This window comes from Panthera tigris, chromosome B2 (assembly GCF_018350195.1).
Source record: "Panthera tigris isolate Pti1 chromosome B2, P.tigris_Pti1_mat1.1, whole genome shotgun sequence".
Taxonomy (NCBI): Eukaryota; Metazoa; Chordata; class Mammalia; order Carnivora; family Felidae; genus Panthera; species Panthera tigris.
This window is the reverse complement of record NC_056664.1, coordinates 130536263-130553237: the sequence shown is the minus strand read 5'-3', so window position 1 is coordinate 130553237 and position 16975 is coordinate 130536263. Positions and strand designations below refer to the sequence as shown.

General features: G+C 37.0%; 1 protein-coding gene across 3 annotated transcripts in view; it reads left to right on the top strand.

The window, feature by feature from the left end:
• The window catches only part of SHPRH (SNF2 histone linker PHD RING helicase), a 95064-nt gene extending 78722 nt beyond the window's left edge, over positions 1–16342 (top strand). For 2 of the 3 annotated variants that reach the window (XM_042987273.1, XM_042987274.1), the window contains exons 26-30: positions 6838–6930; positions 7754–7840; positions 8593–8771; positions 13072–13152; positions 14364–14577. In XM_042987273.1, the coding sequence (XP_042843207.1) occupies positions 6838–6930; positions 7754–7840; positions 8593–8771; positions 13072–13152; positions 14364–14460 (537 nt within the window). In that variant the 3' untranslated portion in view covers positions 14461–14577. Of the gene's footprint in view, positions 1–6837; positions 6931–7753; positions 7841–8592; positions 8772–13071; positions 13153–14363; positions 14578–15478 lie in introns of those variants that run through there. The other variant, XM_007093724.3, reaches the window with a different exon arrangement.
• Positions 16343–16975: the final 633 nt, after the last annotated feature.

Genomic DNA, 16975 nt, shown 5'->3' with positions numbered 1-16975 from the left:
ATGCCCTGTGTGTTGACATAAAGTAGTCTCTAAACATGAATATTCTCTCTAATGTTTGATGAGAAATAAGACTGAGTGCATTCATCATCTCCACTGTTCGACTTTTTTCTGATGTTCTTCAGGACCCAGCAGCCACTTTAGCCCTTAATTCTACTAATGGAGCAAACCATGACCATGAGAATCCATAGATATTGCAGAGAAAAGTGGGAGATGAATGTGGAGAGATTACATAAATAGAATATAGAGGGGCTCAAGGGAGAAAGGCAAGACTGATGACAAAGGAATATAATACAAAGCAATAATAACTCTCCAGTCATAGAACACTAGTTTTATTTATATTAAATCAAGTGCAAGTAGCACGTTGCTGCTGTACTAGGGAGATCTCCTGTCTGTTCTCCTTCCTTTCCTACCTTCCCTAAATAAGGATTCTCAGCAACAGGAAATGGATGTGAAGGGAATAGACTAAAGCCAACCACTGCATATGTTCTACACCATACTCAAGAATTTTACCTGTTCCCGCCCCTTTCCCCAGTAATAAGACTTCAGACAATGAAAAGCAGTATTTCACTCTAAGAATGACTTGGTGAGATATTTAATCACATTCTTGAGGGGAAGGGTTGATCAAAGTCTAAGTCAGATACTCCTTGGTTACTTTATTATTAGAATTCTTTCAGGGCACCTGGGTGGCTCAGTCGATTAAGTGTCCAAGTTCAGCTCAGGTCATGATCTCACAGTTCGCAAGTTCAAGCCACGCCTCAGGCTTTGCTGATACCTCGGAGCCGCATTCTGTGTCTCCCTGTCTCCCTGCCCCTCTCCTCACACTATCTCTCAAAAATCAACATCAAAAAGAAAAAAAAAAAAAGAATTCTTTCAATCTAGTGAATATATGATAAAGAAACAAAAGTGAGTTTTCCATCCTTTTAACACATGTAACAAATTTTAATTCAAACTTTAGGTTCTCAGAATTTTAAAACAGGAACCTAAGACTATAGGGCTTCCTTACTCCATTGAATTTTAACTCTGTGATGAAAATAAGCTAGTTGCACCTACTTAGAGTAGATAAGAGGTACATGACATTTCTGATCTTTAGTTATGCTACTAGACAACTTCTAAGCCAGACTTCATAAGAAATAGTCTTTGTTGGCCTTTGGTGCAAATGGGTATCTACTATGTTTTCATTGCCTTGACATCCTACCCAAAGTCTAGAACTTTTAACTTTGCAGTTTATTTTCCAGAAAGTGAAAGTCCTCCTGTATATGTAGTTTAGAGACCTTATTTGATTTTGTTGATTAAATTACAAGCAAGGGAACAAAGATTTTCATAAAGAACATTTTGTGATTCTTTTGCTGTAAAGAAGAAAAATCCCATCCTTTTTCTTCATTAACTGTTATAATACTCTTGGCTGCTTATCTCATGAGTGGAACACCAGGAAAGGTACTGACTTGATCTGACTGGTGGTACTTTGTATGTCTCCCATCCTGGCTCTCCAGTTGATCTTAGAACTAGTGCCTTAGGGAGAGCAACCACGAAGATAAGGTCAAGGGAAGGCAGGGGACAGACGATGTATCTTTACTCCAAAGCTGGGCCTTCATCACTGATGTTTCAGAAACTTGATCAAAGCCAAGCATTGATCACAAAGTCAGGTTTGGTGGATATGTATCTGGAAAAACCGAAGAGACTATCAAGAAAGAATGGTAATGAGAAAAGGGACAAAAATTTCCAAAGAGGACAAAGGTGCTTATAATGTAACTTTATCAACCTAATATATTAAGTGATCTAGTAGTCTTGCAGGATTTCTCTCTCCATGTACCCTCCTCAAGAATACATATTCCAACCTATCTTTGCATCTGTATATTTACTGATATAGCTAAAAAATAATAAAATAAAAATAAAAAATAAGCCAAGTTAGATTGAGGCTGCCATTTTACCTGGCTTGAGAATATTCATACTTTGTTAACACCTTGTGTAAGGATAGATTGGTGTCCACATCGCCTCATCCTTATCTCTTTTGTGCCTCTTCTGTGATCCCCTCCAGGCTTGCCTGTCATATAACCCATCCCCTTCTTTTTGTTTTTACCTTTTTTAACAGATTTATTTTCTGTAGCTGTGGCAACATTGAATAGTCTTCTCAGAAACTGACAGATTTGAGCCAAAGTTCATTTATGCATTTGAGACAGAAACATTAAAAAGAGTAGTAGAGGGTCAACTGGGTGGCTCAGTCGGGTAAGCATCCGACTTTGTCTCAGGTCATGATCCAGTCATGGGTTTGAGCTCTGCATCAGTCTCTGTGCTGATAACTCAGAGCCTGGAGCCTGCTTCGGATTCTGTCTCCCTCTCTCTCTGCCCCTTCCCCACTCATTCTCTGTCTGTCCCTCTCTCTCAAAAATAATCATTTTAAATAAATAAACAAACAAATAAATAAGTAGTAGAATATGTGTAGTACTCATTAAGACAGTATAATAAAACATTCACTTAAATTGCACCCAGGCCAAACCAGCAGTATAAACCATCTTTTTTGTTTTCCTCTGTATTCTGTAACTTGCATTAGACTGTATATTTGGGAGAGTAACAGAGTGTATCTTTTGATCTTTGTATATCCAGTGCCTAATATAGTTCTTGGAATTTTTGTTGAATAAATAAATGAATGATTTGAATAATCAATATGAACTGACTTTAAATGTTGGAGGGACTTGAGTTACGAGGAAAATGCAGAAGAAAGTCTGCCCTGTCTCTTTGTTCACTTCCATTGGCTTTGCTCTAAGAACAACCATGGTCTTTTCAGTATTATTTTGGGACTCTTGCTTTTTCATTTGGAAGTAAAAAGCACAAGCAGGAAAGAGAAGAAAAGTTCACGAATCAGGGCATAATGTAGTGGGAATCTGAGATTCTAAAGATTGAAAATAAAAGCCTACTGGGGTTGCCAACTTTATTAACCTCTCCTGTAGCTCCTGATAGTTCGGTTAAAAAAAAAAAAATTTTTTTTTTTAGTGTTTATCAACCTATATAATGAAATGGTACCACCCTCCAGTTGCAGGCTTCTTTTTTAAGACCAGTTCCAGTGATTTCATTACCTAGTATCTAATACAGAATCCACCTAGAGCCTGCTTTGTGCTAGATCAAATCCCCCCTGTCTTTCTTGACTGCTCTTGTCTGAGTCTCTAGCTAGTATAGGTGGGAAAGCCAGAGATTAATCGCAAGATTTGATTTGCCTATTGTTGATCATTCTGAACCAATAAAAACTACGTTGGGAGTTTTAAATTGTATTCTAACCCCCTTTTAATTTTATTTACTCATTTTTTTACTCAGCATATTTGGGATTGAGAAGCCTATATGTAAATTTTTTTTTTTTTTTTTTTTTTTTTGCATTAAATAAGCTGACTGAGTGTATACTGTTTACAAAGAATGATGCCAGGCTCTAGGTGATATAAAAGTAAATGCCATTTGGTCCTTGTCTTCAAACAGTATATTGACTGATACTGACAAGTGTTCTATACTCTGAGATATGATATAATATCATATGAAGTCGTATTATATAGAACCATGACAATGGCACCTGGCTGGTAAGCATGTGACTCATAATCTCAGGGTCATTAGTTCAAGCCCCACATTGTGCATGGAGCCTACTTAAAATAAAAAATAAAAAAAGAACCATGACAGGGCAATTAATTGAGGAAAAAGCTGCTCTTCTCCAAATAAAATCTCTCATCTTTCCCTTATGAAAGACTAAGTAAATGTCAAGCATAGAAGAATCTAATAAAAGAATAAATCAAAGAACACCTCGTTTTTAAATCCAGTGGTCATTCATCAAACATTTGTGAGTTACTGTAACTAATGTGTATTAATATAGCACTTTTGTTGACATTAGTGCATTTAACACAACTGTGAACTACATACAGAGAGGTTGGAAAACATTTACAACATAAATTTAGCATGTACGATATATGAGAGGTCGTACAAATCAGTAAGAAATGAAAACTTAGTTTTTTTTTAATTGGCAAAGGATATGAGTACAGTTCACAGAAGAGGAGTTCTAAATAGCCAATTAATGATATTCAAATTCACCCTTGGGAAATGTAGACTAAATAAAAATTTGACCCCTCATCTCACCTATCAGACTGGCAAAAAATTAAATTTTAACAAGCATGCAAAGAAGGAAGTATTTTTAACTGTTGGTTGTTAAAACTTCCAGCATTTTTAGAGGGCAATTTGATATACCAAAATCTACCGAAATCCAAGTATCTAATTAAAGTTCTTTGAGCCTCTGACCAACAATTAATTCTGCTTTGAAATGCCTATCCAACAAAGTACTCGCACATGTACCCAAAGCTGTAAGCACAAGGATCATTAAAGTACTGTTTATAATAGCCAGAAAGAATGCATTAAATGTGAAGCCTAATGTGTACTGAACAAGAACCCTAAATGTATACTGATAAGCAAATGTTTAATAAATTGTTGTACCCTAAATATTGTGCAGCCATTGAGGTCAGGTAAATATAAAGGTCCTACGTGAATAGATTGCTAAGATACAATGTTAAGTGAAAATGCCATTTTATAAGACATATATACAAATATTTTGGAGTATGTATGCATTTTTATGTAGGCTTCTAAAATGCCTAAGTCTAAATTATCTGAAATGTGCCTGTGATAAATCTAGTAGGTAGGGTAGAAACCAGATCCTTATCTAACTTCTATTCAGTTTTTCTCCTACAGTTTATTGCGTTTCTCTGTTAACTTTTTAGCTCAGTAATCCTTCATTGTTCATAGTATTTTCTTTTCATTTAGCAACAAATTAGGAATTGTTATTGAAATAAACTCAACATATCCTCTTGTGACTTGAGGCAACATTTTCAGTGACCATTTATGATAAATGTCTTCAAGTAGTCTAAAACATGAATCTTTCATCTTGACAGAAACTACCTTAACATATTGGCCTCACATAAGGATTTTGCATTTATTGGATTTGGGTTTTTTTCATTATGCAGGACCTGCATGCTCAAACCAAAACCTGCCAATATATGTGGGCCACCCACTTCTTCCTCTATTGTTCTCATTCTCAGTAGCCACTTTCTATCCATCTGGAAGGAAAGGGTATTAAGGTAGTCTCACTTCCCATGTAGCTTTTTGCCAAGCAGAGTTTTGGATTTCTTAGACTTCCTTATTATTCTTCTTTAATAGTGGAAGTAACTGGACTAGGACCAAATGGTTCCAAGCTGTGACATTTGCAAGGGCTCATTGAGAGCTACCACCGAACTGGCCAAACTTTGATCAAAGCGAATGTTCTGGTCTTTTCCTTCAGAGAGTTAGCACTCCGGTTTAGAATGTTGCTTATAGAAAATTATTATGTTTTCTTTTGAACTTTTCATAAAAAGCAGCTTAATAGATGGAAGGTTTCATAGTTATCATGATATTTCACTTGAAAATATTTTTGAACACGAGACCTTGCAAGGATATGGATTTTTCTGTCTAAGCTCGTTAAACACTCACTTTATGCTGATTTCCTGTTTTCTCATATTTGAGATAATTTTGCTCTTGTTTAAGACAGTTTTTAGACTGAAACAGATCCCTTCTATTTTTTAACCCTTCGAGTATAATTGACAATCTGCAAACTTTTAAGTATAATTGAAAATCTGCATATGTAGACTTGGGATTTTAATACTAGAATTTTAAAACTTCTCTAATTCTGTCTTGCTGACTTAAAAATGCTATGCCTTTCTTTCTTGATCTGTTCATATATTTTACCTTTGAGTGTCTCTGTGTAAAAGCGGTGAGTAGAGTCGGTTTACTCTTTTTGGTTAGCTCTGCGCCCTTATGGGATTATCTGTGTCATTATAGTGCTCATATGTAATGTCTTAGAAAGATAATAAGGTATTGAGTGCTCTTTGCCAAGTTTGAGTTCAATGTTATACATGTATTTTCTCATGTAACCATCACAGCAATCTTTGGAAATAGGTAAAATTATTCCTGCTTGACAGATGATGAAACTATGGCTCAGAAAGGGTAGTCTGTATAACTAGCGAGATGCAGAACTGGCTCTTGAATTTAGATTTACCACGTTCAGAATCCCGTGCCCTTAATTTCTTCATGTCATGCCATCTCCCAGAGCATTCCAGGAGGAAGTTTCTCTATGAAGGCCATAAAAACACTGGCTCATTTCCTCATTTTGTTATTTCCCCATTTTTATTTTTGCATTTTTATACTTTTATGATGGAAATGGTTCCAGAAGATGCAAAAACCACTTGTTGAGTGTTTATCTAGCTTTGTGGAAATCTGCTGTCCAGGTGGCTGTCATTTGTACCTCTGTCCCTGTCCTTTGTAATTCCCTTGCAAGAAAGGATTCTTCGCAGTTTGCTTGCATTGGAATTTGATTCATTGTATTCTTAACATTTCTAATGCTGTAATATCTGTATAAATATATATATTTACATAAAGTATATATTTAAATATGTATATTTATATATATATATATACCTTATATCCATGTAAATATAGAGTGTTTTCTATATCAGTTCTGCTTATCTAAAATAACAAAATCTTGCAACTACAAAACCTAACGACTTTAACCTAAGAATCTTCTCTTTAGGATCGTATCACTTATAACTTCCTGGTGTGTTTCATATTCGAATTTTCCCTGGGTGTAAATTCTATAACTTCTACAATTTGAGGCTAAAGAAAACTTCCAGCAAATATAGAATAAAGAAGAGTAGACACATATGTACCTGATAGTTTGTTTTGATGCACCTGTAGTTTTGGTAATAAAAGTGTCTTATATTGGTTTTCCTTTCCATTATAAACTAGATTTAATTTGGCAGTGACGTGTTTTCTTCTTTGTGTTCAAAGGGCAGCCATTCTACCAAAGTGGAAGCTGTGGTCAGAACTCTGATGAGAATCCAGCTCAGAGACCCGGGCGCTAAAGCACTGGTCTTCTCAACGGTACAGTCAACCATGTTCTTCCTTGGTCTTGGCTCACACTGGCTTTCTGGCTCTTATATCAGCTTATATCTGAGAGTTCATGTTTAGTGTTTACCCTCATATAGTAGAGATTTAGAATTACTGTTAGATTTTCCATGTTCATGTTTTATTTTCCCATGTCCATAGGATAGAATTATTTTTAGAGGAATTTGGTGATGCTTCACAAGGCAATTTCTACAGCTACACGTCCTGTTTGTGGCTTATGGGGATATTCTGGTATTAATATGTTAAAAATGAGAACCTATAACCTTGAAAGTCTCATTTCACAAATGAAATTGGTTGTTTAAGAAAAAAATCTGCTGAATAAAATATTGAGTAAAGGGGCATTCACTTTTGAATGTCCCCTCTCTGTAAAAAGAACATTCATACTATTCTTCCTTTCTGTTCTTATATTCTAATAATTAAATTTTTGCCTGCTGCTCATTAAAAAAAATATATCATGAGTAAAAATTCTAGTTTTCATTTCTAAAAGGTAAGCAACTACATCCGTTAAGCACTCCATTATTTATTTCATATTATTTCTCTTTATCTTAACTTCATTTCCCAAAGGCAGTCATGTTTTTTACCCTGTTTTTAACCAGCATTTGATCTCAAACAAACAAACAACCAACCAAAAACGCTACCATTTTGATAGAACTAAATACTATTGATGGTACTACATTTGAAGATTTTTTTTTCTGAATTCTGAGGTACAAAAGTTATTTTCATTTAGTCCCTTTTCAACTCCTTTTTATGTGAAAGCTATGTGTAAATATTTGTTTTCTTATTGTTTTATGCGTTCTAGTGGCAAGACGTATTAGATATTATTTCAAAAGCCCTCACCGACAACAACATGGAATTTGCTCAGATCAGCCGTGTCAAGACATTTCAGGTATGTCAGGAAGATTTTACTTGCGTTTGGGGAGGTGGGGATTTAGTTGCAAATTTAAACTGCTGCGAACTAGGTTACTTCCATTTATTGTCTTCTGTAAGGGTTTGAGTTATTGATTATAAAATTAACATTCAAAAGCAAAGTGGAGAAACTAATTAATTTTCTATCTGTTCAGTTATACCTATAGCAAGATCATTTTTTTCTTTTTTAAGATCTTCTGACTTGAGGGTGTTGGCTTTAATAGAGGAGACAGCCTGTGATTCACCTTTTGAATGGACAGGGCCATCGTACCAGGATTAAGTTCTCAAGACACTGCATCAGGCAAACTATATGGTCCAAGTACCTTACATGACACTCAGCATGACAGGCACACACCCTGAGAGTCAAAAAACAAAAAGACCAAGTGAAAATGTAGCAGATTTCATACCTCTGACCTCATCCTCACTCTTAACACATTCCTTCTCTCTCTCTTTCCTGGAAGCTCATGTAGTTTAATCTGTATCCATCACATACATGTATCTTTTGCCTCCACCGTATCGCAGTGAACAAGAGGGCTTATGTGATACTTTTCCTCATGAAGTCAAACAACAAGTTTACATTTTCTAAAATTAATAATTTTACATTTACTTGTCTTAATTATGACATTTCACAATGACCTGGATACCACTAGTCTTCTTTAATATGAGCTATAATATACCGCTCTTATTTTTAACTGATGCAGCTAAAATTTAAATGTACCTTTCTTTTTTTAGGAGAACCTCTCAGCATTTAAACATGATCCCCAAATCAATATTTTGCTGCTGCCCCTGCACACAGGTTCTAACGGATTAACTATCATTGAAGCAACTCATGTTCTCTTGGTGGAGCCCATTTTGAACCCTGCCCACGAGCTTCAGGCCATTGGGAGGGTACACCGAATTGGACAGACCAAGTAAGGACTAAAATTAACATCACTTACTTTTGCTTCGAGTTTTTAAGATACAAATCAGTGTTTAAGCTCTTCATTTATGTTCATTAAACCTATTCATTAATTATTTCCTTATGTATTAAATTTTCCAAGTATCATTATATGACCAACAGACGTCTTGCGATTTCCAGCCCTCCCTACTCGAGCAAATCCCAAATTCTCCCAGATTTTTGTCTTCAAACTCTACCCTGATCACTTTACCAAAACAGTTTCTTAAAATATTTAAGACAGCTGCAGAGTTGAAGATATCCATTGTGACTTTGAGAAGAATTGATTTTTGATTGTCTAAAGTAGCCTGTATTTAAAAGAAGGCAGATCTCATTCATGACCCCTTTTTAAATTCTTCCCCTTAAGGGGGCGCCTGGGTGGCTCAGTCGGTTGAGCGTCCCACTTCGGCTCAGGACATGATCTCGCGGTCTGTGAGTTCGAGCCCCACGTCGGGCTCTGTGCTGACAGTTCAGATCCTGGAGCCTGTTTCAGATTCTGTGTCTCCCTCTCTCTCTGACCTTCCCCCGTTCATGCTCTGTCTCTCTCTGTCTCAAAAATGAATAAATGTTAAAAACAAATTTTTTTTTTTTAAATTCTTCCCCTTAGGGAAAGACAGTCCCATAGGTCCACTCTGAGAAATAATTATATTTAGTTTAGACCCAAAGCAAACCTAATAGTGAATACTATGTAATATCTACTACTTTTATTCAAATATTAGAATAGAAAACTATCCTTCATAAGACCTCTTAGATGTATTACCTCCTAGATATTAGATGCCTTGAATGTTTAGAAAAAATCCATACTGAGTACTCATTAAATAAATGTTGATTGAGCAGCAACTATATGTCATGCATTATTCTAGATACTGAAGACTCAAACTGAGTAAGACATAACCTACTCCCCCAAGGAAATCACTGTGTAGTACCAGAAACAGAAGATTCGACATACTGCAGTAGAGTGTGCAAAAATACATTAGAAGTACCGTGTAACAAAAGGGGCTGATCGGCTGTGCCTAGAAAGTCACAGAAGGCTTCATTGGGTTGAGTCTTGAAGAAATAATTATTTCAACGTTGGGCTAGAAAAGGCTGATCTCACAACCAAAGAGAGTTGCATGTGCAGGAACACAGAGCAGATAAACGCCATGATATTCCTAGGAACTGGAAGGAGTTTGGGATTGCTGGAGTATAGAGCCTGCGGAGAGGAGTGGCAGGGGATCTGATCTTATGTGCCCTACTCAAAACACTGAAGGGTCTTGTAAGCAATAGCCAAGAGAGCAAATGAGGGCTTTTAACTTTTAGCAGGCAAGAGACATGTTCATCAAATAAACCCTTAGTAAAATATGGCAAGGTAACATAACTGATAAATGCATGCTTGTTCTAAGCCCTGTTGAGTATCATTTAAAATGCAGTTATGTCTTATTATGTTGTTTTTTTGGTTTGTTTTTTCTTACACTTTTAAACATTGACTTCTCGTGTTTTCAGTGTTTTCCAAGGCATAGACTAGACGCAGCTCATATGTAAGACCACAGTCTAAAAAGACTGTTCAACACTACTTGACTCATCTTACTATGCTTCCCTAGTAAATAGATTTTTCCACTTTCTGAAGAGATGGTCTTAAAAGTCTTCTGTATCTTCCTGCTCCCCACTGATGGCAGCCTTGCCTCACATGTGCAAAACAGATACCTCAGATTTGAAGCATCTCATCTTTCCATCACCAACCTGAGCAGTCTGCCTGCATCGGTACCCACATACCTCCTTCAGCAAATTGTCATTGAGCACCTTCTGTGTGCCAGGCACTGTTCTAAGTATTTGAGATGCCCTTGTGGAACTTAAATTCTAGTTATAAACAGCCGGTAGAGAGATGGTAAACAATAAGCAGAAGTAAAACATCTACTAAGTTAGGAGCTGGAAAAGTAAAGCAGGGTAAGGAGGATTAAGAGGGCATTGGCTGGGCAGGATGGCATGCAATATTTTTATGGAGAAGTTAACATCTGAACAAAGAGTTGAAAGAGATGTGAAAGTCATGCAGGTGTCATGGAGAGTAATATTCACGTAGAAAGCACACTCAGTGCAAAGACCCTAAGTCAGAGGTGTGCTGGGTACATTTGAGGAATAGCGAGGAGCCAGGGTTGCTAAAAAGTAGAATAAGCAAAGAGGAGAGAAGTAGGAGATGAAGTCAGAGAGCCGGTAGGGGAGGAGATGGTCTGATTTGAGTGTAAGAGAGAATAGGGTTTTATTTATTTATGAACAAACACTTATCTAACACAGAGGGGTTAAGTCACTTGTCCAAGGTCACATAGCTAGCAAAAGTGGTGGCGGGTTTCAAACAGCTGCTCTGCCTCCCCAGTCCGTGCTTGTAAGCACAGCACACAGCTGCCTCTGCATTGCTGGTAGGACTTGCAGCAACGTTTATTTATTAGAGAAACAGAGAGAGACAGAGCATGAGCATGGGAGGGACAGAGAGAGAGGGAGACACAGAATCTGAAGCAGGCTCCAGGCTCTGAGCTGTCAGCACAGAGCCTGATGCGGGCTCGAACTCACAAACCTCGAGATTATGACCTGAGCTGAAGTTGGAAGCTTAACCGACTGAGCCACCCAGGCACCCTGGTAGGACTCGTATTTTGAGCAGTTTTGCTGCAAAGAGCAGAGAAAAGGAAGAGTATGAGATCAAGAAGGGTTTTTTGTTGTTGTTGTTTTTCCTTTCATATGGGAGAAATAAAGGAATGGTTCATTAAAGACAGAAACAACTAGTAAAGCAAAAGAGGAGAGAGTGTAAAACAACGCTCAAGTGCAGCATTGGTCGTAGGTGGGCACTGGGATGTTTCCTCAGTAGCAAAAAGCAGGAAGGCACGGTATGTTCCCTCCCTTCTGTCACAGCCAGAGGAGTATCCCTTTTCTTTCAAAAGCCAGCCTTTCCACTTGTCATGGGTGCCATCCGTTCTCCTACTCTCTCAAGGGCATTCCTCTTGTAACACATGACCACATAAATATGTCTTAGTATCACCCATCTGTAGAAACACTCCCCTGCATTCCACCTCCATCCACTTCCTTACCCCTCCGCTCTCGGCCTTTCTGGTGGGGTTTTGGTCCTCACTGTGCCACCAAAATAAGGTTTCAAAATGCTATTAATGACCTACTTCTTGCCAGTGGTCCCTGAGGGCTCTTTTTTTCTCATCTATGCTTCCTAAATGAGTTCATCCAGTCGTAGAGCTCTAAGTAGCACTTATGTGCTGATGACTCTCAGACGCATGTCCCCGGTCCAGACATGCCCCTTCAGCTCCCGTCTCACACCCACACACCCAGTTCTGCCACTTCACACATATCTGGACTCCACCTCCCCTTGGATACCTAGCTTATGGAAAACTCCAGTTTCCCATAGGCTGCGCTCCCACCCACCCCAAGCCCTCCCCATCTTATAGTCTGCCTCTCTCATGTGTAGTTTCTCAGACCAAAGGTCTAGGACTCTTCCAGATTTGTTTCTTTGTCCACACGTCCACACCATCACTGAAGTCTTGCCAGCTCTATCTGCCAGCTCTGTCTTGCCAGATACTCCAAATCTTCTGCTACATACTGTTGCCACTGACCCAACCAGCGTACAGCCCACCCCTTACCTGGACTCTTACAGAACTCCTTAACTTTTGCTACCTAATAGTTCATCCCCCATGCAGGAGCCAAAGAGATGTCTAAAGTATAAGCGAGTACAAATGAAATCACGCCTAAAACCCATGGATGGCTTCCCCCCATAACCACAATAAAAATCCAGATTCCTGCCATGTCCCTCCAGACCCTACACGATCTGGTCCCTGCCTACCCCTGCAATCTCACTTCCACTCTCTACCCCGACATTACAGTACCCTTCCGCCACGCCAGCCTTCTTTGTGCCCTTCAGACGTTTTAGGCTTGTTTCAAGCGTGTTTCAAGAGCTTGCATTTACTTATTGTTTCTTCTGTTTGGATGCTCTTCCTGCTTCTCCTTTGCTGAGTGGCCTCCTTCCCATCGGTCATATTTTAACTCCTATGTCTCAGCTGCCTTGTGTCATTATCTGTACCATCTGATTTATGTGTTTATTGTGTGTCTCCCCTTGTTCGAATGTCAGTTCATTAAGGCTAGTTTGTTTTATTCCCCACTGACCGCCACCCCCCCCCCCCAGCACACTGATGAGTACCTGCCAGGTGGCCCTAAGTGACTGATGAATGTAGCATATAATATGTGAAATCTTGTTTGTCCTAATTAGTTTTAAGATGTTTTTGAATGTATCATTGTTATGTACCTTCTAGACCTACTATTGTACACAGATTCTTAATTAAGGCAACAATAGAAGAAAGAATGCAAGCCATGCTGAAAACTGCTGAGAAGAGGTAGGTAACGCTTTATCCAAGCCCCTGGGCATTTCCTGTTTACATGATGTCCTGTGAGTGTTTGGGACTTCTTCACTTAGATGACCACCTAGTCAACCAAAAAATATTAAGTGCAAATACTTTTTAAAAGCAAGATGGGACATTTTACCCTGTGTAAAATGTCCCAGTTAATGCTCTGGCATCCTATATTTGATTTAATTTGTTAATAGGGATTGTAATGTATAAAAATATTTAAACGTCCTACTTTTCTTTGCCGTATTGGATTACTTTTTAAGGAAATCTATCTTTATGCCCCACCTGACAGCCTTAGTCTGGTATCTGTGAAAGGAAACTTACAGTGTTTCTTTATACATCACACATCTTAGTTACATACACACAGGAAGATCTGGACTTAAAACTCAGCTGGGAATTGGGAGATTAGTTCCAAAGGCACAACGGAAGCAGAGAGACCCGGGTAGCCTTAATTTTAAAAACTTAACTTTAGAATTATAAAACTTTCTAATATTGATTCTATAATTTCCTATAAACTCATTTTGAAAATACAAACCAGTGGCTTACTACATCCTTATGAAATAGGTATGGTTGGAAGATACAAAAGAATAATTGCCCTAGAAGGGATGTCTCTACAGAGGTAGTGTGCATAGCAAAGAAACCATTTGAAACCAGAAGTTTCCTTCCATCTGTGGTTTAATGGGAAGGGAAGATTCTGCCATGAAAGCTGTTTGCATCAGACATGAAGGCTTTTTGTTCATGTTTCCATGTGGAACAGAATTCAGTGATTATAGTTAAGCCACTTAAATGACATACCAGTTAGAAGAGCTGTTGAAATTCTCTTGAAATACACTAACTTTTGATAGTAAGAAGGTAAATTGTAAGGTGAGAGCCTTCGTAGCTGTTGGCATGGGTTTTATTTCTTTGTTTTATTAATCATGGAGAGAAAAGACATTTTATAACAAAGCCTGAAAATACTGTATGGAAGTCTTCCCGAATTTTGACAAGAAGTAATAATGATCCTGTCACCAACCTTCTACTCAGAGTTTCTGGCTCACTTACAAACACTTATCAACAAATACGGTTTTACATTATAAGGATATTATATTCTTATCTCATAATGTCTTAGATTATTACAGGACTAGAGCAAAATATAAGGCAAATATAATCATTTATTCCTTGGTTTCTTTCTGACTCTACTCACTTGGAAAATCCTGCAGTCACACGAACTCATCGGTGAAGCATCCAGAGGCCTCTGTCTTAACCTTGGCTGATCTGGCAGACCTGTTTACCAAAGAAACTGAAGAACTTGAATGAAGTACACTTGATTCAATCCACAGACTTTAATGTATTTAAATTTTTTCATAGCTTATAGAGCAAAGTTATAAGTAAAAACTCCAGTAGATGTCAGTAAATACACTGTTCTTCATTGAATGAATTTCTTTCTTTTTTTTTAGTTGTACAGTGTCCTAGTAGTTACTGAGTCCTTTCCAATATCTTGTTTCCAAAAGATCTATAAAGATTTTTAATTTTACACTCCTAATAAAACATTTATTTTTTGCCCCAAAGAATATCTGTATCTGATAAGGCAAGGGAATTAAGAGAGGTAACGTGTACTCTTTTTTTTTTTTTTTTTTTTTTTTTGATAGGATCAATCTTAAAAAGAGTTGGAGGAAGGGAAAAAAGTAAACTGATCTGGTTTTATATGACCTAGTATATCTGACCCACATAAATCTCAGTTTTGGAAGGGCCTTCGGTATCTTTAGCACATGATTCACCAATATCTTGCTAGTAGTATTTAAAGTACATGGTGAATTATATTACCTCCTAGTTATTTGAGTAGTTTTAGACTGTAACTCCATGCATAGTAACTTTACAGTAATACAACTCCTAACAATAAGTTAATATTAGGCAAGTAATTCCTTTCTCTGTGTGTTGCTACTAACAATTGAAACATTGAACACTTCTTATTTCTATGATGTGTTAGGTAGTGTCAGCGTAAGCAGTGAACTTTAGCATTTTAAGTATATTCACATTTACCGTAAAATGATCTAAACTGCTTTCTCTACTTTTAATTTGTCTTATCGTTAAGTTTTTACTTGTTTTAAGATCGATGTGTCTGTAAATATTGCAAGTTTTATAATTTTAGTTCTTAATCATTATAACATGGAAATTATGGCAGGGTTTTGTGGGGGTTTTTTAGTTTTTTTTGTTTTGTTTTTTATCATTATTATACTGATGTTTTGGGTTCTTTTCCTTTCCCGTGTTCTTGGGAAACTAGACTTTTAACCACTGGTATCTAACTTTGTGATAATTTGTTATTTTATTTCACTAGGACTTCTCTCAAGGACTAGTATTTGATCTTTGGAACAAGAGAATGTCATATTTACATAAGCAAATAATTGCAACTGATAACAACTGAGTGTTTCTTCTTCTGTGAAGAATTAATGGACTTTGAAGTCACTAAAGAAGGAGTAGCTTGTTTTATCCTAGCCATTTGATGTAATACAGAGGTTCTTGTTTTGTTTTCTTTGAGCCTTCAGAGTTTTAAATGACCCTCAGGACTCATTAGCTCCTACTCAGCTGCCCAGAAAACTGTAATAGAAATATCCCTTATATCATATTTGTCCAAGAAGCTTTGGTGCTTAGTTAAGGTGCATTTTCTTATTCTAGGTTTATAGGGTGACATAATTCAACTGAAGAAAACACACACATGTTTTTGGTGCTTATTCCTCAGTTGAAGGAAGATATGCATCAATTCTTTTATATGAAATTAAACAAAACTATTATTTTTGTAGCTCTTTACATATTACAAAGAGCTTTCCTATACATTCACATTCAGCTTTAATTTGCCCAATAATCCTGTGAAGTTGATGTAACTATTATCATTCCTGTTTTGAAGTTGGAGAACCAAGGTTCAGAAATAGAGAGCCATGCTTGTGACACGTAGCAAGGAAGCAGTGGAACCCAGGTCCCCTACTCCAAATCTCATGGTCTTTCTGTAAATCCTGTGTCATACTGAGATTCAGAAGGCCCATGGTTGTAATTTAATGATGAGCATGTTTCAGTATTTCTGTTTGTTTCCTAGTATTCCTTTTTGAGCTAAAGTTTTAGGGAAAACAATTTGATATGCTTCAATTTTGTAAAAAAAGAAAAAATATATATATATAAATATACCTATCTGTATTAGGAAAAAAAAAAACCGTTCTTATTTATTTCTGTAAGATATCATTAATTAAATAAATATTTTAGTGGAAATTGAAACTTGGGGATTTATTAATTTCCGAGCCGCAGAACATACACTATGTTTTTTGTTTTGGTCTCTCAACAAAAGATGTCAAAATTGTTTATACTATAGAATTCCATATTATATAGACATTTATTTCCTCAAAACAGTTGTGGAAATTCTTCCAGACAGTTGTTCAAAAGAAATACATATTTAATCCCCACGTCTTCTTGGCTGCAAGCAAAGGGCTTTTTTGCTTCCATCCTCTTTCATTTTATATTTTCTAAACTATCACTGTGCTCACAATAGTTGTTCTTTAGTGGGTGCTGTACTAATGAACCAGTGAGAAAAAATGAGATAGTACCAATCCTTAAAGAGCTTAAACGTATTTGGATCTGAGGAAGCATGAATCCAAGTGAGCTTGTTAGGACTGAAAAGATAGAGTTACATACAGTGCCTAATTCCATAATCTTTTGTTCAAACCCAGATAGCTTTGCTATGTTTATTGCAGCTTCAGCTTTTCTCTTTGCACGTGATTTTAGCAGAATGATTCTTGCATTTGTTTTTTTAGGAATTCATCCTTTTCATGTCATATTAATAATAACA